General features: G+C 38.9%; 1 protein-coding gene across 20 annotated transcripts in view; it reads left to right on the top strand.

The window, feature by feature from the left end:
• BMPR1B (bone morphogenetic protein receptor type 1B) overlaps positions 1-26,382 on the top strand; it is a 448,576-nt gene that overhangs the window by 414,657 nt on the left and 7,537 nt on the right. For all 20 annotated transcript variants that reach the window (XM_027544024.1, XM_027544025.1, XM_027544040.1 and 17 more), the window contains 5 exons: positions 4,308-4,404; positions 5,803-5,941; positions 13,598-13,790; positions 14,796-15,093; positions 24,417-24,592. In XM_027544024.1, coding sequence (XP_027399825.1) covers positions 4,308-4,404; positions 5,803-5,941; positions 13,598-13,790; positions 14,796-15,093; positions 24,417-24,592 — 903 coding nt within the window. The remainder of the gene's footprint in view (positions 1-4,307; positions 4,405-5,802; positions 5,942-13,597; positions 13,791-14,795; positions 15,094-24,416; positions 24,593-26,382) is intronic.

The following is a 26,382-nucleotide window of genomic DNA, read 5'->3' as shown; positions in this document are numbered from 1 at the left end:
TATACCTACACTCTCAGCATCACATGATCTGACTGAGATATTGTGAGTAAAATGTTCTCTGGAAATGATGTATAGGCAGGAGAATTTGGTGAGGTTTCTTTTCTCCTCTCAAGTTACTTATTTTTGTTTAATTTTTTTTTTTCAAATGAGCACTTAAAGGAGTGGAAGACTGGTGTTAAAGTGAACAGAAGCTTTCCTTTATTAAATGGGATCCTCTAACTTAGGTTTTACAAAACCAAAGTTCGTATAATTTTTTGGAATAGGTGTGGGTTTTTGTGTGTTTAAATATGGGAATTATGTATACTGCGTATATACTTCATACAAAATGTGTCAGAAACACCTTTTTGTTTGTTTTGAAATAGAATAACTTCCAATGTAGGTTAAGTAACATTATAATACAGGATGTCCTAAGCTCAACTTTACCTTCTGATTTCTTATTCAACTAAAAAAATATTTTGAGCACTTTACAGATTTGTTTTAAAATGCTGTTACTTAGCTTTGATATTATCAATTATAAATTAAACTCAATAGAGTAACCCGTATTTAACCAATGAAACAACTCCCTTATTCTCCACAACACACATAGGTCAAATATATGATAGAATGCAAAGTTGAGTTGCAGAATTCTCCTTCTGACACATGTATTATACTTGTGGTAGTATAAACCACTCTGTGAGCCTGAGCTGAATTCCTTGACAAGGAGTAGCCTCAACATTTCTTGAAATGTGCAGCTTTTAACTTTTCTGGAAATTCTGGTTAACTTTGTATTGGAGGCATATGGAAGGAATGTAGAAATCATTTGTCTTTTTTAATCTGAATATAAAAATTCTTTCTTGACTTCCTTTGTTACCAGGAAATAAAATTCTAAACTTTTTCTGCAGGGAAGTGATTAGAATATTATTTCTTTGTTCTTATAGTGAATGTATTTCTAGATGTTACCATAAGATGGCATACCAATATATGAGGAAAATAGATTACAGTATTATCTGTTGACTAAAAACCTCTGACAAGACTATGCTTTTCAGGTACTTTTTGCTCTAGTAATAGAAAGATGTCTCCAATTTATCTGTGATTATAACATTGAGAACACACATAAGGATGTCTTCCAGCATGTGTTTCCAAGTCTTTCTAGCTATTTAGTTTTTTATTTCTTCTTGCAGTTATGAGCCATATTCTAGCCTTATGAAAACAGTCCTGGAATTTAAATAGCTGCAAACCAGTTAATTATCAGAGAGGAGACAAGTAGTGACAATACTATTTTGTTAGGAAACCGCTGGTGATTCTTTTTTGCCTCTCAGAGTGAACCAGACTTCCCTGGAGAGTTCTCCGATCTACTTCCCTGAGCAGCTGGAGTGACAGCCAAGTAGAAGCCTGCTGCCCTGGAGAGAATCGGGGGCTCTGTTCTTTCCTGATAGGTATCTGGTAGTGTTCGCCTTCTGAGACTCAACAGTGACATGAATGTTTACATTGTTAATGCCCTGAGCACAGGTAATGGCAGATTAAAACATGACTGGCGTGACCAACAGAAACAAAAGGTTTATTGATAAGGCAATAAATTCATGGCAGAAGACCAGGAGGCAGGTCTTGAGGCTCTAGGGCCTAGGGTTATTGGGGCAAAGAAAAGGAAAGTGGGAAGATAATGCTAGCCTTTTTTAAAACAGTGCTTGATGATAAGGAAAAATCCCTTAGATTCTTTCGATGTCATGGCTCTCATCAATCAGAAATCTGTTAAGATGAGTAATAACTATACTTTTCTTATAGCTCAGAGTATTCTGCATTTACGTAGAAAGTGAAAGTCGCTGAGGCTTTCTATATTTGTATACTGATAATATGTTGTGCTTATGTAGTTAGTTCTTCTAGTTCTGATAGAGTATCCAGGGATCTCTATGATTTTCTACAAAATCAGGACTTTTGCTTTCTTGTCCTTAAAACTGGAAATAGATTTTAAGTTGTTTCCAGTGCCATTATTTGCTCCATGGCATTTGCACACCTGCATTGTCAGTTGCTCTCTCACTGGAATGGGAACTCTTTAAGGGAGTGTTGGAGTCCTTTACCTGCACAGTTTTCCTATAAGACTGAAATTATTTCAAAATAATTAAGATGTATGTTCACATTGGTAAAAAAAAAAAAAAAAAAAGAAACTGTTATAATCTTTTTAAAGGATATTTTGACAATGTGTATGATGAAACTTATATATCCTTCAACCTAACACTTGTATTTTTTAGAATCTAGATTAGGAAAATAATCATTGACATGTGCAATGATGTATGTGTAAGAATGTTCATCACAGAATTTTATGTATCACAGCAAAGATGTATTATAACAAAATCTTCCCAGTCTCCTAAATATACATCGTCAGAAGACTGACTTTCTAATTAGAATGTGTTTGTATGTATACCATGTAGTCTTTGAAACTCATGTTGCAAGAAAAATTTTATTGTTTTAGAAAATGTCTACAATATTATAAATGAAAACAATCTAGGTACAAGGTAATTATGATTTCCCCCCAGTTTTTTATGTGGTGAAATACACAGAACAGAAAGTTTTCCATCTTAATCACTTAGGTATACAGTTCATTGATAGTAAATATGTTTATGATGTTGTGCAGCCATCACCACCATCCATTTATATAGCTCTGTTTATCTTGGAGAACCAAAACTCTTACCCATTAAGCTGTAGTTTTCCCCAACTCTCTTCCCTCCTAACCCTTGACAGTCACCATTCTTCTTTTTGTCTTTATGATTTTGACTTCTCTAAGTATCTCATATAAGTGGAGTGCTCATCTTTTTATGACTGGCTTATTTCACTTAGCCTAATATCCTCGAGGTTCATTCATGTTGTAGCATCTGTCCAGAATGCCTTCCTTTTTAAGGCTGAACTACATCTTATGTAATATACCACATTTTGCTTATCCATTTGTGTGTCAGTGGACATGGTTCACTTCCATATTTTAGCTGTGAGAATAATAGAGCTGTGGGTTTATAAAGCATTTTTGTGAACTATTTTGCTCATGAAATTTTTTTGTTTGTTGAAATGAGACTGGAAAGACATATACTAAAATGTTAGTAGTAAGTTTTCTTTTTTCTTTTAGTAGTAAGTTTTCTAAGTAGTGAGGTGATGGCAGTTTTATTTATTTCAGTTAATTTGTGCTATTCAGTTTTTCTTCAGGGAATGTATGATGCTTTTGAATGAAAAAAGAAAGTTGCATTGAGTGGGATGAGGTCCCCAGCCAGAATGTTCAGGTAGCCGTACAATGAAAAGTGCATAGCACAGTTAGAAAACATCTTGTTTGTAGGTAACAAAAGTAATAAATTATAATACATGATACCTTTTAAAGTTAAGAAGCAGCAATGATTCTCCCAAGGATGGGTGGTGCCCTTAATCAGAATGGTGCTAATTCTGTTACTATGTAAGTGCACCTGGCTTTCAGTCAGTTTTGTCAGGGAAAAAAACGTATGTTCCAGAGACTACTGCATATAAAATCACCTGGGATGGTTGTAAAATAAAAATAAAATACTTTGAATAAAAATCTCTGGTGTTGAAGTCAGTAAAGCAGCATTTTTATAAAGCTCTTCTAGTCATTCTTATTTTTAGGAATTTTGAAAAATCATGCTATAAGTAAATCTTATTTGTGAAGAACTGGAATTAAAATAGCATGAATACTATTTAATAATTTGTTCTTTAAAAAGATCACACCATAATTCTTTGAGTAGGCACATCCATTCTTTTAAAAATTGATGCCATTTATGAAAGAATTAGGTATGTATTTTTGAAGGGCATCTTTGTTTAAAATATTGCACATCCGTGTATTCTGTTTATTTGCCAATATTTGAGGAATTATGTTCCTTTGTCTCCATCATAGGATTGCTTCGCTTTTTATGTACAATGAATAGAGATTCATTTTTTATCCAAATTTATGATGTAGAGTGCCCCAGAAACCACATGAGAAGAGTCTGGAAACCCATCAACTGGATCTGAAATAAAATACCTGCTTATATTTTAAGGGTATTGGTCCATTTACATTTATTTATATTCTGTGCTTTTATCCTGTGTCAAACCTGTTCCTTCCAAAGAGGAAGAAGTGCATACTCTTGAAGTGAGTGCCTGGATGAACAGTGATGCATGTTACTCAAGCTCGTTTACTCAGATTTTGAGAGTATATATTTATTTCTTATCAATGAGCAGATTAAAAGAACCTCACATCTACACATAGAGGTTAGCAAGCAGTTTGAGGAAAGACTTGCTTCCTAATTTTTAAGTAAAAGTAATCTTGTATTATGCCTCTCTTTACTTCTATTTAATTTCAGATTTTGTTGACGGACCTATACACCACAAAGCTTTACTTATATCTGTGACTGTGTGTAGTTTGCTCTTGGTCCTCATCATTTTATTCTGTTACTTCAGGTAAGTTTCCAACACATGGATGTAGACTTTTGAGTTTATAAAATCATCCTCATACTGTTCTACCTGTTGATGTTTTTCATCACAGCTTTCCTTGACCTAATTAGATATTAGATTTCACTGACAGTATCAGTTACTGTTGATAATCATTTGTCCTAATGAAGTTATTAATAGATAGTTGTCTTATTTCTGCTTCAAATATCAAGACTACCCAGAAAAATTTCATCTCTAAGAAACTTATGGTAGCTAGGAAATTCAGCAACTAGTTGCTACTAACCTTTGATTCAAAGCAAGAAATGACCATGTTGACTTAGAATCACTTTAGTAATTCCTTATTTTGTAAGCTAACAGTATTCCCTTATTATCGAATGATTATAAAAGATAGCGTATTAATTATTAAGATAGACTATGTTCAGTTAGTAGATGTAGATTCGATCCATGGGTCAGGAAAATCCCCTGGAGAAGGAAATGGCAACCCATAATCAATATTCTTGCCTGGAGAATCCCATGGACAGAGGAGACTGGCAGGCTATAGTCCATGAGGTCGCGAAGAGTCGGACATGACTTAGCAAGTAAGCAGCAACATTACAAATTATTTTCAATCACCTAAGAACTCATTTTCTAATTTATGAAATATCAGGGACCTTTAAGTTCTTATCATTGCCCTTTTGTAATATTTATGTTCAGTTCAGTCGCTCAGTCGTGTCTGACTCTTTGCGACCCCATGAATCACAGCACGCCAGGCCTCCCTGTATTTAGGTTACTATTCTACAAATAAGAGTTGACTCAAATATCATCAATTCTAACTTAAGACATGATTATTGACAAAAGCTTTTAAAGTTTCGGTTTATCTATACTATCGCTTTATACGTTGCCTTTTATGAGAAAGTTACAATGTCTTTTGTAAACCAAAAATCTGCATCTTTAGCTAATTAGGGACCTTGTAAGAAAAGATTGTAGGGAAAGGATGTTAGAACTATCCTGGCGAAGGAAATGGCAACCCACTCCAGTATGTTTGCCTGGGGAATCCCTTGAACAGAAGAGCCTGGTGGCCTATAGTGCATGGAGTGGCAAAGAGTCAGACACGACTGAGAGACTACTACTACTATTGGAACTATATAAAATTGTTAATGGAATGTAGGCCGCTTGGATATATGCAATCAAAAGAAACAGAGAAAATTAAAGATGGTTTTGACTGAGTGAAAATTTGAAGTTTAGTTTAAAAAATAGGTTAGAACACTAATTATGACTTTGTGTTTTGGAAATCATAACTAAGGATGATATATATTGAGCATCTAATCTTGTATTTACGTGCAAAGATGAACCTGCCGTGGTTCTGCGTGTTCTGTCCCTGTCCTTGCAATCCCGTGTCTAACGTTTTCTTCCTTTGTGCATCTTCAGGTATAAAAGACAAGAAGCCAGACCTCGGTACAGCATTGGGTTAGAACAGGATGAAACTTACATTCCTCCTGGAGAATCCCTGAGAGACTTAATTGAGCAGTCGCAGAGCTCAGGGAGCGGATCAGGCCTCCCTCTGCTGGTATGAGAGGAACATACCTTGAATGTAAAGGAAATGTCAGTAACTGCTGGGTGTCATTTTACTGAAACGGATAGGGCAGTGGACAAAGGAAAGCGCTCTGCAGTCAGACATCAGATCTCAGATGCAGGGTTTCCAGATAACATTTTGACATATTGGGGGTGAGGTCATTGTTCTTTAATGTAAGTGTATGGTTACAATCCAGACCTCTGCGCTCTGATAAAGAGCAGATTAGAAAACATTCGACATGGGACCATCTTCCCTCTGTTTTCAGGAAGGATAATGTTACAGCACTTTGGCCTGGCTTTTGAAGGCAAAAGTATTACAACCAACTGGGATCTGAATACTTCTAAAAGGGAAGAAGGCTGCCTCTCAGCTGGAGGGTTTATGTTTCAGGGTGAAGCCCTGGCTTTTCCATTCAGGAGAGTTTTAATTTTCTGATGGTCAGCGCTGCCAACTTGGAAGAAAATATACAGTGAATCCAAGGCACTTGCTTTAATGAGAAAAGCATTTGGTTACTTTATGGACCATGCACAAAGATTGTTGGGACTTGAAATGGAAATAACAATGAGAAATATTTTCCTTTATAAACTTTATAAATTCTGAGATTGATTTTCCTAATGTTTATTGTCTGGTTCTGACTTTGGATGTCTTGTTTACTTGATTCTTTTGGTGACCTTTTATTTAGTACTAAAAGTAACTTAAAAATCTCAAGCCAAGAATTTATTTTATAACTCTTTTCCTTAGCATACAAAAAGCTGTATACATTTAACATATATAACTTGAAGAGTTTGGAAATAAGTAGGTGGCTCAGTCGGTAAAGAATCTGTCTGCAATTCAGGGGACCTGGTTTTGATCCCTGGGTTGGGAAGCTACCCTGGAGAAGAAAATGACAACTCACTCGAGTATTCTTGCCTGGGAAATCTCATGGACAGAGGAGCCTGGTGGGCTACAGTTCATGGGGTCACAAAGAGTTGGACACCACTTAGTGACTAAACCACCATACACCCCTGAAGCCATAACCACAGTCTAGGCCATAAACATATCCATCACCTCCAAAAGTTGCCTCCTGCCCCATTCATTATTATTATTTTATGATAAGAGCCCAGTGTAAGAGCTAACCTCTTTGCAAATTTTTTTAAGATTATAATACATATATATTAAATAGAGGTGATAGCTAATGCTACTGTGATAATCATATCTCATTATTTAAATATATCAAATCAGCATGCTGTATACCTTAAACTTTAAAAAAGTTATATGCTAAGTATATCTAATTAAAAATAAAATGAGTGTCAACTTTTTGCTTCAAACTAAGGAAAAAAGAATGCAACATTCCATTAGTAACTATAGGCACTGTGCTGTGTGGCACATCTCTGGGACTTATTCATTTTGCACAGCTGAAACTCTGTTCAGTTCAGTCACTCAGTCGTGTCCAATTCTTTGCGACCCCATGGACTGCAGCACACCAGGCCTCCCTGTCCATCGCCAACTCCCAGAGCTTACTCAAACTCATGTCCATTGAGTCAGTGATGCCATCCAACCATCTCATCCTCTGTCCTCCCCTTCTCCTCCCGCCCTCAATCTTTCCCAGCATCCGGGTCTTTTCAAATGAGTCAGTTCTTCGCATCAGGTGGTCAGACTCTGTACTCTTCAACTAATACCTCATTACCTGGAGGTAATACACCAGACAGAAAACCACTTGTGAAGTAGCTGTTATGACCAAACTGATGCTACTTAGGATATAAATCTTTTTTTAATGTAAAGTTCTTATCAAATTGCTTGACTTTTTATTCTTAGAATTTAACTGATATATAACAAATACCATTCTTACATTTAAAAATGTTTTATTACACTTCAAGTACAGATATTAAAATTCCCTTTGATATCAATCAGATACTTACACTCTTAGAATTGGAAACTACTGTCTTCCTCCTTCTAGCTCATCTTTCTCATTCCTGTGGCATTCTCTCTCAAATCTTTGACCTTGCCTCTTTCACTTTCCTGCATAACACACTCAATATCCAGTCATGATTGTGGGTCTTCTTTCTTAGCTTGATAAGCATAGCATCCTTCTCCTCCCACCTCTTCCCCACTGGATTCTTAAGCTCTTGCATCAGCCTTGAGTAATTGTTTTGAAAATACAACATGTTTTTTTTAGCTTTATTTTTTTAAATTTTATTTTATTTTTAAACTTTACATAATTGTATTAGTTTTGCCAAATATCAAAATGAATCCACCACAGGTATACATGTGTTCCCCATCCTGAACCCTCCTCCCTCCTCCCTCCCCATACCATCCCTCTGGGTCGTCCCAGTGCACTAGCCCCAAGCATCCAGTATCGTGCATCGAACCTGGACTGGCATCTCATTTCATACATGATATTTTACATGTTTCAATGCCATTCTCCCAAATCTTCCCACCCTCTCCCTCTCCCACAGAGTCCATAAGACTGTTCTATACATCAGTGTCTCTTTTGCTGTCTCGTACACAGGGTTATTGTTACCATCTTTCTAAATTCCATATATATGTGTTAGTATACTGTATTGGTGTTTTTCCTTCTGGCTTACTTCACTCTGTATAATAGGCTCCAGTTTCATCCACCTCATTAGAACTGATTCAAATGTATTCTTTTTAATGGCTGAGTAATACTCCATTGTGTATATGTACCACTGCTTTCTTATCCATTCATCTGCTGATGGACATCTAGGTTGCTTCCATGTCCTGGCTATTATAAACAGTGCTGCGATGAACATTGGGGTACACGTGTCTCTTTCCCTTCTGGTTTCCTCAGTGTGTATGCCCAGCAGTGGGATTGCTGGATCATAAGGCAGTTCTATTTCCAGTTTTTTAAGGAATCTCCACACTGTTCTCCATAGTGGCTGTACTAGTTTGCATTCCCACCAACAGTGTAAGAGGGTTCCCTTTTCTCCACACCCTCTCCAGCATTTATTATTTGCAGACTTTTGGATCGCAGCCATTCTGACTGGTGTGAAATGGTACCTCATAGTGGTTTTGATTTGCATTTCTCTGATAATAAGTGATGTTGAGCATCTTTTCATGTGTTTGTTAGCCATCTGTATGTCTTCTTTGGAGAAATGTCTATTTAGTTCTTTGGCCCATTTTTTGATTGGGTCATTTATTTTTCTGGAGTTGAGCTATAGGAGTTGCTTGTATATTTTTGAGATTAGTTGTTTGTCAGTTGCTTCATTTGCTATTATTTTCTCCAATTCTGAAGGCTGTCTTTTCACCTTGCTAATAGTTTCCTTTGATGTGCAGAAGCTTTTAAGGTTAATTAGGTTCCATTTGTTTATTTTTGCTTTTTAAGATCCATGTCTTTGCAAATATGTCTTTCTGGAGAGTTCCTCAGATTATGCCCCATGTTTTTTCTCTGTGACAGATTAGACTGAGCCAGTTTGTTTAACTTATGTCATAACAGAAGTTTGCACAACCAATGCAGCAACCAATATAGCTTAAATGTTTAAAATAACATTGAAATTGGTATTAATGTACCTGTGTCTTTAGGTGGACTCACATCTCTTTTGAGGTGGAGACTACATTTTGTCACTTGGCATCCTGGGATGATTAAAGAGGCTGCTCAATTATTTATTTGTTAAAAAAAAAAAAGAAAACTTTCAACTCCCAACTTTTGGTATCTGTGAAAATACTATCTTATGTCTGTAATCTGGGTACCAAACAACAGTGTTTGGCTATTAACCATATACGGTTAAGAGCAGCCAGGTTTCCAGAGGTCCAGCGCTGGCCAGATTATGGCCTTTAAAGGATGATCTCATTTAATCCTCATAGCCGCTGTGAGGTGGTGTAGAAATGTATCCTGTATCACACATCAGGGGCCCAAGCCCACTGGGGTCAACCAGCTGGTCCATGGAGAAGCCAGGAGTCAAACCCGGGTGATCTACCTTTAGAATCTGTGCTCCCAGTGCTTGTGAGCCAAATGTTAAGTAAAATTAAGACCTGCATTCAATAACAACAGGATGGAAAGAAGGCTCCTATCACTCACTTGAGCGAAGGGAAAGCCTCGGTATTGTTTTAAGATTTGTTTTTTAAGATAAACAGTACAAAAATGTTCAGTAGTCTCTCTTTGTATTATGTGAGTGAGTATCTCACCTTAATTCCACTTTGTCATTTATTTCATTAACATAAAGGGAAAGTTCATGTCTTGTGTATAAACACATACTTGGAACTAATATTTACTAAGTGACTTTGTATATAAATCCTCTAAGGGAGGAATATCATAGAGTGGTTGTAAGAATTTTCCCTTATATATATATATATATATACACACACACACACACACACACACACACACACACACACACACACACACACACACATACACACACACACACACATACAGACATATACAGACATATAAATATGCCTGGCATTTTGAATACCTGCATACTATGTATTTAATCAATAGTAACACTATTTATTTATACCATATTTATCTGACCTTGTAAAGGAACAAAAGGTGAAAAATCTGTCCAGTATGCAACATTACCATGGTCTTATTAAGCAGATATGTTAAACAGTGTATTTGTGTGTAGAGGTGTGTACTTTGTTAATTCAGGGACATAGAGCACAGAGGTTTCTAGGGTCCACATGGGCTTAATTTACCATTGGACACTATCAGATAACTGATCACTAGATAGAAAGACATTTCTAAAATAGTGATAACCCTTACAATCCTTACACAGTGAGTTGTCCTCACTTGACATGACATAATTCTTCTCTGTTTTGAATCACAATTATAATGATTGTATTGAGTTTGTATAATCTAACTTTCAAAATGGATATCTAAAGATGTCATATAGAAAGAAAGTTTGAGTACAGAAAGATCTGAAACATTAACTAAATCAAATAAAAATGCAAATAAATGACATAGTTAAAACATTTTTCAAAGTGTATTTTTGGGTCCGTAGATGTTATAATAAATCTCAAAAGAGAAGTATATTTTAAATTTCTGAATATAGTTTAGTGAGACTTTTCATTTTGAGATAAGTTGCTCCTGTTCTTGTGAACGTTGCCAATTTCATCTGTACTCTTATCAAATTCATTATATATGTCATCATTAGAAAAAAAGTGGACTTAAAACTGTTTATATTAGGGAATGATCTGTGGATTTACACAAGCAATGCTTTGTAACAACTGTAAATCAATAATACTTCTTTAATCAATGTAGGAAGTCTCCTCTCAGGCCAGTAGTTTAACTGCTTACAGGTGGCCCTCAGCTGCTCGGCGCTCTTGATGCTTCTGCTCCCTTGTTTGGGAGGGAAATGGACTGACTGTCTCCTGCAGGGCCTTTCGACTCCTAAAGGGAGGGAGGCTCGTCTAAGCGTACATTTGATGCCTCATTTCCTTCAGCCTGAGTGGCTTAACGGCATGTCAGCAATGCTTTTATTCTTTAATTCTTTTAGAGGAAAAGAAAAAGACTTTATCTTGTCCCCAAAAGCTTTCAGTCTGATATTAGTGCTGTTAATGATTCTGGCAAAGGATAGCATTACGTCTTGAATTGATGAAATCATTCATTAGACAAAAACAGAACCCATCCCAATTGGTAGACATCCGTGGTAGTCAGAATGCTAGCCCCCACAATGTCCATGTCCTTAGCCCTAAAATCTGTTGTTTTACAAGGCAAAGGGGAATTAAAGTTGCTCATCAGCTGGGCTTCCCTGGTGGCTCACATGCTAAAGTTGCTCATCAGCTGACCTTGAGATGAGATTATCTAGGTGAGCTCAGTATAGTTGTTGTTGTTCAGTCACTAAGTTGCATCCAACTCTTTGCGACCCCATGGACTAGAGCACACCAGGCTTCCCTGTCCTCCCCTATCTCCTGGAGTTTGCTCAGGTTAATGACAGTAGCTCATATATATAGTTAACTCAGTATAGTTACATGACCCTTAAAAGTATAAATACAGAAAGAAACACTTTAAATTTACTTAATGCAAAGCCTATCTCTGGGAAGAGTACATCCCAACTTTCTAAGCAGATCTTATGAGAGTTCTATGTTTGATTTTTTTATATCTCCCAAATTATGTAAATAGTCACCAACACTTAGCCCCTTTAGTCATGGTGTTTTTAAAAACTTAAGCACAGACTGAGTGCTGATCATGTGTAAAGAGACATTTAACCCCTATGCCGCTTGAGCCTCTTGTTTTCCTTCTGCCTGTCTCTGCTGCACTTCGTAATTCTTCAGAGCGCTCTCATAGCTTTGCTTTTTCCCCAGCTCTAATGGGCTGTTCTCCCTTTCCATTTTACATTTTTGGTTGTGACAGCCCTTCCACCTCAAAGCATAGTTTTCAGTGATTTCTTACTCCTTGCTTATGTTTCATTCTGTCTCCTACTCTTCACATTCATCACACATCTCACGCAGTGTGACATTCTGTATCTGATGTTTCCAGTATCTGTAATCTGAAGGTGTTAAGTCTATTTGGATTCTTCCTCTTGCCTCATTTGCAGTGGGTGTTTCCTTTTGTTTTAAGGCATTTACCCTGTGGGATCCTCTCTCTTTCCTTTCCCTCCCTCTATTTTCTTTCTTCCCTTCCTTCTCTCCCTCCCCTCCCCACCTTGGGGATTTCCTTTATTCCCTTGTGAGCCCAATAATGCATTACACTTTTTTGTTTCTTTTATTTTATCCATGACCAAGCTGTCGGGTGGCAGGAGCTCCTTCAGAGGCTCTAGTATCCTTCCATAGTAGTGGAGTGAAGCATATTCTGTAATAATTTCCTCAAGAGAGGATTTGTATTTGTTTTTGCCAGGAGCCATGGTGGTGGTGTGCTAGCAAACTAGGGCAAATTTGGTCCCATTCAGTGGTTCAGGCTTAATGCTAAAGCCCAGGGTTCGGTGTTTCTCATTTTAAAAGGGTCAGAGTTCATTGTCTAGATCTCAAGGCTGGTGTTATTCTTTGCCCAGATAGCAGCCTGGCATTTGTATATGCTGAATGCTCATCTAGCCCTGCGCTCTTCTTAACTCTTCCCTTCCTCTTTTCCTTCCTCTGCCTACACCTCCCGCTTAGAGATTTCCTCTGCGAGTGTTTCTGAGTGTGCCCAACAGTGCAGTACCTTTCTGTTTTGTTGTATGTTATCAAAGCATATAGTGGCATGGTTCCCTTCAGAGTATCTAGTGGCCCACGCTAGTGGTAGAAGTGAAAAGTATTCTTTTCTGCCAGTTACTGTGAACCCTTCAAGTGTTTTTCTCTGTGAAAATAATAATCAGTAAAATGAAATAATAATTTGGAAACAATACTTCAAGCACTCAAAACCAACAGTCTCAAATGTATATTTAAAAGAGGGCAACATAAATTAATAAGTAAAATTAATAAGTAAATAAAAATAACTTGTCTCACTAGTCTCCTCTGTCCATGGGATTCTCCAGGCAAGAATACTGGAGTGGGTTGCCATTTCCTCCTCCAGGGGATCTTCCCAACCCAGGGATCGAACCCGAGTCTCTTGTGTCTGCCGCATTGGCACACAGATTCTTTACCACTACTGCCACCTGGGAAACCCATATAAAGAAAAACTACTGGCTAAATATATTTTACATGCAATTGTTTTCTTCTCTGAAGGAAAAAATAAAACATTTTAAACAAATCTGTACTGCTGTGAATACACTAACAGTGTGTTGGGGGATTTAACAGGTCCAGAGGACGATAGCAAAGCAAATTCAGATGGTGAAACAGATTGGAAAAGGTCGCTATGGGGAAGTTTGGATGGGAAAGTGGCGTGGCGAAAAGGTAGCTGTGAAAGTGTTCTTCACTACAGAGGAGGCCAGCTGGTTCCGAGAGACAGAAATATATCAGACGGTGTTGATGAGGCATGAAAACATCTTGGGTGAGTATAAGTCTGTATTAGTGATGTTCAGGGTTTCCTAGCTTTCCTCGCTTTTTCTGTTAACATCTGCATATTAACTCATCTGTCTAGATCTGCTATGAAATATATAGACATTTTCTTTTTGGCCTGAGCCCAAGAATGTCATGCACGTCTAATGGGAGACCTCACAGGAGGAATGACGAAGGCACTTCTATGAATGGATGGTGGGCTTGAAATGAAACATGTTCAAATTATTTTTTTTTTCTTCAGGGACAGCAAATGCAAATGCAACACCAAAATTTCTCAGATTTCTTAGGGATTTGAAGGAGCACATTTTTGTCTAAGTACTGTGAGGTTATGGGAATTTTATCTGCAGGGTTTATTTATATCCAGAGTTTATATTGAGAATTGATTTCCTTTTTAAGTTAGAAATGATCTAGCTGGATTATTCAAGTAGAAAGAGTGTCAGCTAATCCTGGAGTGTGTGCGTGTTTTGTAAACAGTGTCTTATGTGTAATTATAATACCCTGAACTATTTACTGTTAACTTAGAAATAATTTAAATATCAGCTACTGATTGGAAAGGTATCCTGTCTTCAGATACAAATGCTTAGTGTTTCTCCACCCCTGCTGTTTTGGTTATCTGTGATGGGCTTCCCAGGTGGCTCAGTGGTAAAGAATCTACCTGCCAAGCAGGAGATGCAGGTTCAATCCCTGGGTCGGGAAGACTCCTTGGAGAAGGAAATGGCAACCCACTCCAGTATTCTTGCCTGGGAAATCCCATGGACAGAGGAGCCTGGTGGGCTACAGTCCATGGGGTCACAAAGAGTCAGACACGACTTAGGAACTAAATTGCAACAATGATGGGTATTAGTAATTTAATGCTCTCATAAGCACAATCAGAAAACCGAATGAGATGCCGAATAAAAGACACCTATGACAAAGGACGATCGTTGAAAAAATGAATTATCCTGGTAGTATTTAGAAAACACGTAGCTTCAACCCTTTTTGTCTTCTTTCCTTTTAGGCTTCATTGCTGCAGATATCAAAGGGACGGGGTCCTGGACACAACTGTACCTAATCACAGATTATCATGAAAACGGTTCCCTCTATGATTACCTGAAGTCCACCACCCTAGATACTAAGTCGATGTTGAAGTTAGCCTATTCCTCAGTCAGTGGCCTGTGTCACTTACACACTGAAATCTTTAGTACTCAAGGCAAACCAGCAATTGCCCATCGAGATCTGAAAAGTAAGAACATCCTCGTGAAGAAAAATGGAACTTGCTGTATAGCTGACCTGGGCTTGGCTGTTAAGTTTATTAGGTTAGTATCAAGGTAAACAAATGTACTTTTTATGGTTCTTTTCTATCATTTTTTATAGATGATGCATTTTGTCGCTCAGGGCTTCTAGGATATTTAGTGGAGGAGGAATGTTGCTAACTTTGACTTTTCCTGGAGGGGAAAAAGAAGAAACATCTTCTTTGCAACAAATAAACAGTGTTTGGGTCAGTTCTATTGTTTCTAAGCTTATCAGTGACCTGACTTCAAGACATTGTTCACGTAGGTTTGAGCTGTCATGAATCTGTTAAGAAAAGAAGTTGCTAATGCCTGGGATTGTGTGCTCAGAATTCTGCATAACATTTGTTAGGTAGGAAGAGGTTTCAGGAAAGAGCTACAATTATGTAGTGATAAAGGCATTTTTTATGTGTTATAAGAAAGATAACTTGCAGAGGTATTCCATGAGAAATGTTAGAAATGAATAAGCAACACAGTGCCAGTATTCAGCACTGCAGCTTCTGCAGGATGGGCAAGAAGAATGCCCATAGCTGGGGTTCTGGTTTGCTTACCTTTGTTGTATTCATGGCAGCTCCTTTATCGTGTAGGATTTAATTAGAAAGATGATTCTTCTGCTTTGAAAACAAAACGAAATGAGTTTGCAAACTACAAGAAAAGAGGGATCATCTTATACCTGCTTTTTAAAAATTCAGTTTAGGCCCAGCTTTTATTAAATTATTGGACCTTATTATGGATTTTTTCCCCCAAAGAGACTCTGTAGAATATGGAGAAGGACATAAAGGAAAAGCCAAGACAAAGAATAAAACTGACGAGAAAGGACTAAGGGATTGGTATTTTCACCCAGAAGTAAAGATGGAGAGGTGATAAAATGATAAATCCTAAATATATAAAGGTCTTCACCAACTGGGGAAGGTAGAGGGTAGCAAATTGAAGTCCTTGGTCTTTAAAAACAAAGCAGGAGGAAATGCTTTGGACTGTAGATTCAAGTTAGAAATATGAGCTCCTGCTAATAAAGATGATTTGAATCTTCTCTCTCTTCTGAATTCTTTTTTCTGACCTACACCCTTTTTTAAGTCTCATCTACCACAGGGAACTTTCCATGATGCTTCTTAAATTGCCAGCGTTTCTTCTTCCCTCCCTGTGAAATTTCTCAAGAGTTCTAAAGAGTAATTTGCTTTCACAGTCCAGCAGTTCATGGTATTTGCAGTTTGGCTGCTGCTCCGTCTCTTCTGAAGCTCCTTTACTGAAGGACAGCATGGATTTTGTCACCAGAAGCCTTTTTTCCCATCGGCCCACCTCCCCTGTGCCCACACTTTTCTTGCTCCTGTGTTCCTAGTGTGTTTATTCCAGGTTCTCCTCCTTTCTCTCTGTGGGTTCTGCTCTCTTTTTCTTAAGCATTTTTCCACTTCTCAATATCATGCTGCACATGCTGTCTCTCCCCATTTCCCAGTTTTGGTGGATCCATTCTAAAGTGTGAGGCTCGTTCCCTTTGTTCCTTAAGATTGCTCAGTTGAATGAATTCTGTCTCCATGATATTCCCACTGGAACTGGGCCAGCTGGGGGCCTCCTACCATTTTTCTAGATTCTGGAGTAAAGCATTTTGTAGTTATTTCCTCTTCCCAATTTGTCTTTTACATACTGCTGCAAGATATACTTTCTTGAAGCATAATTTTGGGCATCATCGTAATTTCATCATTTGCTCTGGCTTTGGGTTAAAATGTAATTTCTCTCACACCTCTGAGTGTTTTTAATACGCTTTTATCTTTGTCTGAATACCAAATATCCTCTCCTTTATTTTAGTAGCTACTACTTCATAATTTTATCCTTTAGAACCCCTATTATCATTGCCTTACAAGCCTGGCTTTCAGTGAGTTTCTGTTGTATGGTCATCAGTGACTGCTTTTCTGTCATTGTCACTGGAGACAAAGTTCCATGAAGGTAGATACCATGTTTTTCTTAAATTTACATCTCTAGTCTTTCCTTGGTGCTCATTATATAGGGGTTGCTTCAAAATTTTGTATAAAGCTTAAATGAATGATTCCATATGGACTATGGGATGAAGGGAAAAAGCATTTTTTTTTCCTCTTATCTCCAGGGATTTTTCACACGCTGAATTAAATATACCTTTCTATTTTTATGTCCAATTTATATGGACATAAAACTCTCCAATTTATATGCTTTATTTTGCAAGGCTGAACTTATTTGTGTGTTTTCCATGTATACTCCATGTTTGCTACTGGTTTGCTTTTGGCTAGACAGCATATGGCACTCCAGTACTCTTGCCTGGAAAATCCCATGCACGGGGGAGCCTGGTGGGCTGCCGTCTCAGGGGTCGCACAGAGTCAGACACGACTGAAACGACTTAGCAGCAGCAGCAGCAGACAACATATAGCTTGGAATGCCCTTGCGTCTCCATGTTACTTAATCCAGTCTCAGAGTTACCTCTAAGTCACTTTACTCATCCCCCAGGTAGGAAGGATGACATCATCTCTTCTACTCCCGTGATAATTTTCTGACCCTTGCCTGCCTGACCCTGTAATTATTTTAGTGCATGCCTCATCTTACCCTCCTCTTCACTGGGCATCTTGAGAGTCCATGTTGTTATGTGATGTTTCTCATTTGACATGACATAGTGAGTTACCCATTAGAGATATTATTTTGAATCAGTACTTATTGGCAGTATCAAAGTAATTAAGAACTCATTGTCTTAATAGACCTTAAAAAAAAACCAGGAAAATGAGTATCTATTATATTTCTGAAACTTAGTTCTGCTTAATGGGAATGAACTAAATGAACTCTCAAATTTCATACAAACCCAGACATAAGCAGTGGAAGGAAATACATTAAGGGATAATTCAGAGATTTATTTGGCATATATTGACTGTTTAATGGAGAGAGGAAGGATATGAGGATACTAGCTCAGATGAACAACTTCAATAGCTATCGCAAAGACCTCATATGGCTAACTAGCAGCTGTGGGATCATTTACCACCCTGGGCCTCAGTTTCCTTTATATTAAATGGATGTTGAATTTGGTAATTGGAAGTCCTTTTCATGTTTTTATTTCATATGTTTCAGAGGAACTTTGGTCTTCTCAATTTTTGAGCCTCACTTTTAAACCTTGCTGTACACAGTTCTTTGGTTTTCACTCTGCCCGACTTTCCTGTTGCGGGGGAGTATGAAGCATATGTGCACAGATATTTACAGCATTGTACTACAAGTGGGGTCAAAGCTAACTCAGTGTTGAGTTCTCAAACTTCACATGTGAACTTCCTGTGAGAACTTAATCTTTGCTGTGGTCTCTGTGTGCTAAGTGTTCTCTCAGGCTTTTAAATCATTTTGGGGAGGTTTCCAGTGATGTTTGGAGAAGGAAATGGTAACCCACTCCAGTATTCTTGCCTGGAGAATCCCGTGGACAGAGGAGCCTGGTGGGCTGCTGTCCATGGGGTCTCACGGAGTCAGACATGGCTGAAGCGACTTTGCATGCATGCATTGGAGAAGGAAATGGCAACCCACTCCAGTATTCTTATCTGGAGAATCCCAGGGACAGAGGAGCCTGGTGGGATGCCATCTATGGGGTCGCACAGAGTCGGACGTGACTTAGCCGCAGCAGCAGCCAGTGATGTTCACAGAGGGTGGACAATGCGTTAGAGGTTTCCTGCTCACTTAACTTCTTTATGCTGTATTGTTTTCTTCGTGCACACTCTTGAAAATGATGTAAGTGCTGATGCATCTCATCAGCCGAAGGGAGATGGAATCCGGGTGATGCCACGAGAGACACTCCCATTAACCTTAATCTCTCGGGATAAGAAAACAGTGAAACGTGGAATCTCATGAAGGAACTTACAGAGCTTTCCACCCTGCCCTCTGGAGGATCACACAGCCCCTCTGGTACTTCAAGGACAGAATGATATGTTTTCTTAGTGAGGGAGTAAGTCCTGCCTGGCTTATGGCCTTTCAGGTATTATATTTTATATAGAAAGCCTACAGTGAAGACTGGGCTGTAACACACATCTCCAGATTGATGCCTGCCCATTTGTCCAAGTGCAGAGGAGATGGAGAGTCTGGCCCAGAAGGTTCTCAGTGTTCTTTGTCTCTCAGTGACATACACACCACTGCTTCTGGTGTGTATACTTAGTGGTTTTCAAAAAAAGGGACATGGTTAAGTCACAGACCAAGCATGAGTGGCAGCACGCCCAAGCAGGGTTTCTGCAGCCTCATCCACCTTCTTGAAGAGTTTCCATGTCAAGCTTCTCTTTCTAAGAAACCCTGAGATGTCTCAGGGTTTACTCATAGGAGCAGTGAATTCTGTTGGTGCTGCAGAAAACCCTTCTCGTTGGTTAACATCTGCCTAGGCAGAGCTCAGTTCAGCAAGTCAGTTCAATAGCTATTTGCAAGATACAATAGGAGAGATGAAGGATGTGCATAGTCCCTTCTTCTATGAGAATATTTCATGCTTTGAAAGGTCATTTTTGTCTTTCTAACAAGTGTTCAGTATTCTCTGCTGTGGTTCATGTGTGGTTAGTTTCTTGCAAGAAATGTGTGGTAACATTCCTTGAAAGAATCTCTGCTTATGGATTCATAATTAGAAGTTTAATTAATATGAAAAAAATTAAGGTTAAGATAGATATTATACTTTTAAATACCTGCTTTATTCCCTGCCATCAAAATAAAATTCTTTCTGTCCTTTTTCCAGTGCATGAGACCCAAGAGTTTAAGGCACACCCTGCTCCACTGAGTTGGAAGGGTGCTCAGGTTCATTCTCTGGTCTCTCAGGATCCTGGAAGGAGGCCCCACTTCCAGCCTTTCTGCATCCACAAGGACTCTGATTCTTTTCCTCAGTTCTACCAACACCTGAAGTCTACACGCCGCTGTAGACACCAGTATTGGGCCACCGCAGGCAGCTGCCTGGGCACAGGCAGTAAGAGGCTGCCCGGTTTGTAGACAACATAACCCATTAAAATGATCTCCGTGTGCGGAAGTTCTAAACAGTGTCAGTGATAAGATGCCCTCTCCCAGGAGAGGGCCTCACCTCTACCATCCTCTCCTTAGTACATATAGCCTTCTTGCACCTTCAGAGAGAAAAGCCTTGGTCTTGTATCTTTTTCTTCTTCTATGTCTGTCTGTCTGTTTGCGTTTTCCCCACCCCTCTTCTCTCCGACACACACACACACATACACACCCTAAGTCATCTTTGCTTTCCTCCCCAACCTGGAGTAGTTTCCTTGAAATCTCTCACTTGCTTTGTGGCCCCAAATAAGAGGTGCTGCATCCATCTCTTCTTGCCAAACTCTTCTCTTGGCCCTCCCATCCTCCACGGAAAAGGAAAGCAGGGGATGGTGAGGCCACCTGCCCTCGTCTGCTTCTTTCTCTCTCCTGGGGCCTTTCCTTCAGGTACTCATACCTGTCCTTAAAGATCTGCATCTCGTCCTAACGCTGGGCCTGGGGAAGAACCCCTCTGATTGTACTTCCTGTCCCTTCTGCTTTCTTTGCTTTTGCTGCCCCAGTGCTAAATCGCTTTAATTTCTCTTTGTGACCTTGAAGAGGAATACAAGTTCCATTTTTCTCTCCCCTTATTTGGAAACAGCTAAGATGATGTGACTGAATACCTGGGAGAGAAATGTAGTTTAATTACTTTCAACTAGGAAAACCCTCCTGAGGCAAAAGGGACAGAGCCGGATGTCTTGGAGAAACTAATACTTTATAATGTTGGATGGAAATTACTTATAATAAGTATGTTTGTTCTTTAACATATAGTGCTGAAGGCTTTTGCCATTGGGTTGATAGTCCTGTACAAAATTAATTTGCTGAACAAAATGCAATTTATCTTTCTACATGGCTGCAATGTTTCATTTTATGGCCTATGTATAATAGAGATTTTTAAGTTTTTCTTTAAATCATACATAGAAAAGTTTACTATTAAAAAACCTTTTCCTTCTTTCATTTAAAGTGTATTCCCTACTGCCATGTGCAAGACACGTGGTGAATGGAGACGGAGTGGAGACCTGCTCTTTAGGGACAAACCCAATGATTATGATGTCATTCAGGGCTCAGAGGAGTTTACAGTCTTTGGTTGGAAGATGAATATTCATTGAGATGCCACAAAGGAGAATATTTATTCAGGTTCTTCTAGGGGAAGATATTTATTCAGCTCTCCCGGGGGAGATAGTTATTCCAGCGCTGGTGGGAGGGCACTTAGGATGGAGAGCGCAGGGTGGGAGAGGGACAGTAGTGGCTAGGGTACTATGTAAGTAAGGAGATGGTTTTGGAGCATCTGATGGACAAGCAAAGTCCTCGACCGAGTGTTTTTTCCATGTTTGAGGGAATGAGAGTCTAGAGAACTATAAATAGTCTGGCCATCACAAATCCTAAATCTGTTATCCTCCAGTACCAATTAGTTTTTAGTTTTCCCATAGATGTCTCCATGCCACGCATTCTGTTAGCCCTTCTTGACCTCCCAAATCCAACTAAAAGATTAAGGACTAAGTATAAGAATGGAAAAGAATTATCTAAAATCGTTACCAACTGAGGTTATGAGAGTATGCCTTTGGCCTAAATGTACTCCTGTGGGGCCCATGTTCTTGGTTTTCTTTCCCAGAACATGTTCTGGCAGATGATTTAAGCCGTTCGCCGTCTTCTTTCCATCTGCAAACCCCCGTGCTCGTTTCTCTGCACAGAACCCAGAATCCTCTGTCCAACCCAGCACTGGTTTCCCCCAGTGGTTCAAGGTCATAAACTATAACACACACAGGTTACACAATAATGAAGAACCCGCTGTGTGTTCACATGAGAGGTGTCAGTGGGTAGAAGAGGAGGAGAGAAATTGCTTTATAATTGAAGGGGGAGCCTCTGTGGCATCTTTGACATCTGTTATTTTCCCACATTATCATTCAGCCTCTTCTCTTTTGTGTTCCTTACTATGTACTCTTTAGGTACACGGGTGACCTTTTTCTATTATGTCCTGCTGATAAATACCGTGATTCATATTTTATACTCTTTCTAGCCTTAGAAAAAAGCCTAGAGCACTGAGACCTACATTCTTTTTTTTTTTTTTTTTTCATTTAAAAAAATTTCCTTTAACTGTTATTTTAGGAAAATGGGCTCCTTCAGAGTTGTTGCTTTTAAAAGATCTCGAGGGGCCTAATGAGTATCCTAGTGACACATCTGGTGAAATAGCTTTAGCTAAAGAATTTTAGATGGAAACTAATTTTAAATGGTAGTAAGAATGAAGCTTTATAAGTTTTAGTAAATGTTAACAGTTTTGCGATCTACAGCGGGATAACTGCCACCCTTCAGATTTTCCCAATGACACTGTGTTTTATGTTTTTGAAGATAGAGATTGAGGCAGTAAGATCCGACCCCAAGCTGTTTTTTTTCTTCCCCCAAAGCCACTGTGTGGTGGTGGTTGCCCAGTCGCTCAGTCCTGTCCACCTCTTTGCCGCCTCGTGGACTGAAGCACACGAGGATCCCCTCCATTATCTCCCAGAGTTTGCTCAGACTCATGTCTACTGAGTCGGTGATGCCATCCAACCATCTCATCCTCTGCCACCACCTTCTCCTTTGGCCTTCAATCTTTCCCAGCTTCAGGGTCTTTTCCATTAAGTCTTCCCTTTGCATCAGGTGGCCAGAGTATTGGAGCTTCGGCATCAGTCCTTCCAATGAATATTCAGGGTTGATTTCCTTTAGGCTTGACTGGTTTGATCTCCTTGCAGTCCAAGGGACTCTCAAGAGTCTTCTTCTGAAACACAATTTGAAAGCATCAGTTTTTTGGTGCTTAGCCTTCTTTATGGCCTACCTCTCACATCTATCCATGACTACTCGAAAAACCATAGCTTTGACTTTACAGACCTTTGTTGGCAAAATGATGTCTCTGCTTTTTAATATGCTGTCTAGGTTTATCATAGCCCTTCTTCCAAGGAGCAAGCATCTTTTAATTTCATGGCTGCAGTCACCCTATGCAGTGATTTTGGAGCCCAGGAAAATAAAATCTGTCACTGCTTCCATTGTTCCTCTTCTGTTTGCCTTGAAATGATGGGACTGGATGCTATGATCTTAGTTTTTTGAATGTTGAGTTTCAAGCCAGCTTTTTCAGTCTCCTCTCTCACCCTCATCAAGAGGCTTTTTATTTCCTTTTCACTTTCTGCCATTAGAATGGTATCATCTGCATATCTCAGGTTGCTGATATTTCTCCCAGCAATCTTGATTCCAGCTTGTGCTTTGCTAAATTTGCTGTTGTCTGTGATGCAGTATGATGAACAGTGTGGTATTTGATATATGCAGCTGTTTTCTGCATTGAGGAAAAAGAACAAACATATCAGTGGTTGAGAGTGAGTGAAGTCTGATGAAAAGAAAAAGAAAAACTCTTGGGAATCAAGAGAAAGGAAGGTTTATCACAGATTTTCTAGAGACTTCAGGTTAATCATGAGGTTTTTTTGTTGTTAATCTTTTCTGTTTTGCAGTTGATTCATCCATCAAAACAGGGGTTCATTGCTCCTTATTTCCACTAGTTTCTTTTGAGCTGTGGGACTTGTTGAACTCGTGATGCGTGCTTAGCATTGTGCTGGAAGTGATGTTACATGTCTCCTCTCATTAATTGTCAGCTTCTCACGCAATCATAGTTTGGCAGATTTGCAAAGTGGGTTCACAGCTCCGGCTCCAGCTCACTGCACTGAGACCATGGTTCCCACATGCCAGCCTGCAGATGACTGTCCTTCCATCAGGAATTTTCTCCCTGTCTATGCAGAATAATAATAATTAATAGATCATGTTGTGAAATCGTCTGGAAGCTAAAGATAATATATTCAGTTATTTTCCTTTTTATTAAAAAATACATGTTATTTGGTTTATGAAATAATAGTGCTAGTAGAAATCCTTTTTATAGGTCTCTGCTTATCAAAGTAAAACCTTTGCAAATCTTCGTTGATTCCTCTCCTCCTGTCCCTTCTTACTTGTTTGTAGCTGCAAAAGCCTTCCAACACTTGGCTTAAGAAATACTGTCTCAAATAAACCAAATTCACATGTGCATCTGCCAGTTTTAAGGGCTAATATATGAAGGGATGGACGGTGATTTTGACATTGAATAGGTATTTATTCATAGCAATAATGTAGAGTTTACACTGATCTTGTGGCAGTGCTATCTTACATGTTGTAGCTTCATTCTGCTTGTCATCTTCATTGGGTTTTGACCTGGGATTATTGAACTTTTGGCAAGAAATTTTTTAGGGAAACGTTACGCCTTGAAAGGATATCCTTTCTCACCTTTCACTAAAGCACCGAATTAGGAATCCCCCGACGTGTCATTCATTGGTCCTCTTCAAAGCTGATAGCGCTTTGCCTGCCTTTCTCCTTAGTGACACGAATGAAGTTGACATACCACCCAACACTCGAGTTGGCACCAAGCGCTACATGCCTCCAGAAGTGCTGGATGAGAGCTTGAATAGAAACCACTTTCAGTCTTACATCATGGCCGACATGTACAGCTTTGGACTCATCCTTTGGGAGGTCGCTAGGAGATGTGTATCAGGAGGTAAGTGACAGTGATACTCCTGGAGCTGCTGCAAATCCTTTCTCTCTGGTCAGAAATCAGAGTTATTGCATTGTTTACTAAATCAGATTTGATTTGATTTTCTCCTGTATTTCTGTTGATGCAATCACAGTCCTCCCAAACCATGGGATTTAACATCTTAGAACGGTCTTCGCCACCTTCCCTCTGCCTGCTACTACTGCTGAGTCTCTTTCAGGCACACTGCCAGCTTCCTCTGGCCTTTTCAGAGCTCACCCCCTTCTACCATGTATATTGTCTCCTTTCTCTCCTGAGCTTTTCCTCCAGCAGGTACTCCATCAAGTCAAACCCCCTTTCCTACCCCTTCCAGCTTCTGGCCTCACCCCGAACATCAATGGCCCCTTCCCTGTGGCTTCCTCTGTACAGATGAAGGGAGACACATCAATGTGGGGGGACACCCCTTGTTTAAGCCCCTAATTCTTGAATTTCTATGATACGTCCTCATAAATGAGCTTGAAAGCATCAGTTTGTATCAAAAGGAAATTAAAGCATAAAAGTGTCATTATTGTTCATGATAACTTTTCTGTAAACATAAGGATTCCTTAGTAAAACTAAGAAAAGATTTTTTTAAATATTCAGAGGTAATACTTTGTAGTGTTTCGTTTATTGCTGCATAATTTGCTCTCGGCAGATTTGAACATCTTTTAGGTGAGGAGCTGAGTTGCAGGCTTTTCCGTATCAAGTGCCCTGTTTATGCCTCTACTTTTGGTTGTGCTGGTTCAGAAAGTAACATTGCTGCCTTTCCTCAGGATGGCTGGTTCCTCACTTTCTCAAAAATTTGAGCTTATCCAGGGATCTGAGAGAGCAGCAGGCGCTTAACTAGTACAGGGATTTTTTTCTTGGACCTGCCATTTATTTGTGAACCTTTGATGCGTTACTAAATTTTTCTTTGTTTCTGTTTCCTTATTGTCAGAAGGACGTGAATGATTGTATCTACCTCAGATGGTTGTTGTGAGGTTTCAATGATTGTAAAAAAGAATTAAAACTGCCTGGTGTATAAAGAGCACTCAGTACACGTTAGCTATTATTTTTACTTTTCATTTTGGTTGGTAGAGACTTAACTTACGTTTAGAGTCATATTTAAATACGAAGGAGAAACAACAGATCAACAGGTATTCATACTTTCATAGAAAGATCATCTTCAATGATGCGTTCTAATCACTCTGGGAACTCTGTGCCTCGTGTAAGCAGTTAAAAATAGAAAACTTTCCCTCTGAAATAAGAGACGTCTTTAGGTCAAAAGGAAAGCGAATGCAGGACAAGTTTCCTAAACAGATATTTTATAAATCTCCTTTTGTAATTATGATTTCATGCTTTATTAAGAGTAAACGAGTCTGTTTTTGAATAATATGCTTACACTTATTTTTTTATTAAGATAGGTTTACAGAAGTTAAAGGAGTAGTAGAGTGTAGATTACTTTTCTAATTATGTTTTCTTGAACATCTAAAAGTGAATAGGGCTACAAGAAGCCTTTATTTGAAAGCTTGTGTGCAGGAATACAGGAGCCAGGATTCTCTACTTAGGAAACAAGCCAACCTTATGTAGACAGCAGAGTATTAGTTGCTTTTCTAGGGCTGTCTTTGCCTGTGGGGGTTAGAGAGGTACTAACATGTTCCCTTATCTCCATATGAGATTGATGTATATTTGTCAGAAAGACCCGGCTCTGTCTAAGACCAACTGTATGGCATCGGGCAAGTTACTTAATCTTTCAAAATCAGCTTTACTCATCTGTATAGTGCTATCTTATAAACATA

Source organism: Bos indicus x Bos taurus, chromosome 6 (assembly GCF_003369695.1).
Source record: "Bos indicus x Bos taurus breed Angus x Brahman F1 hybrid chromosome 6, Bos_hybrid_MaternalHap_v2.0, whole genome shotgun sequence".
In the NCBI taxonomy this organism is placed as follows: Eukaryota; Metazoa; Chordata; class Mammalia; order Artiodactyla; family Bovidae; genus Bos; species Bos indicus x Bos taurus.
The sequence above is the reverse complement of the archived record's forward strand: the minus strand, read 5'-3'. Positions and strand labels throughout refer to the sequence as shown.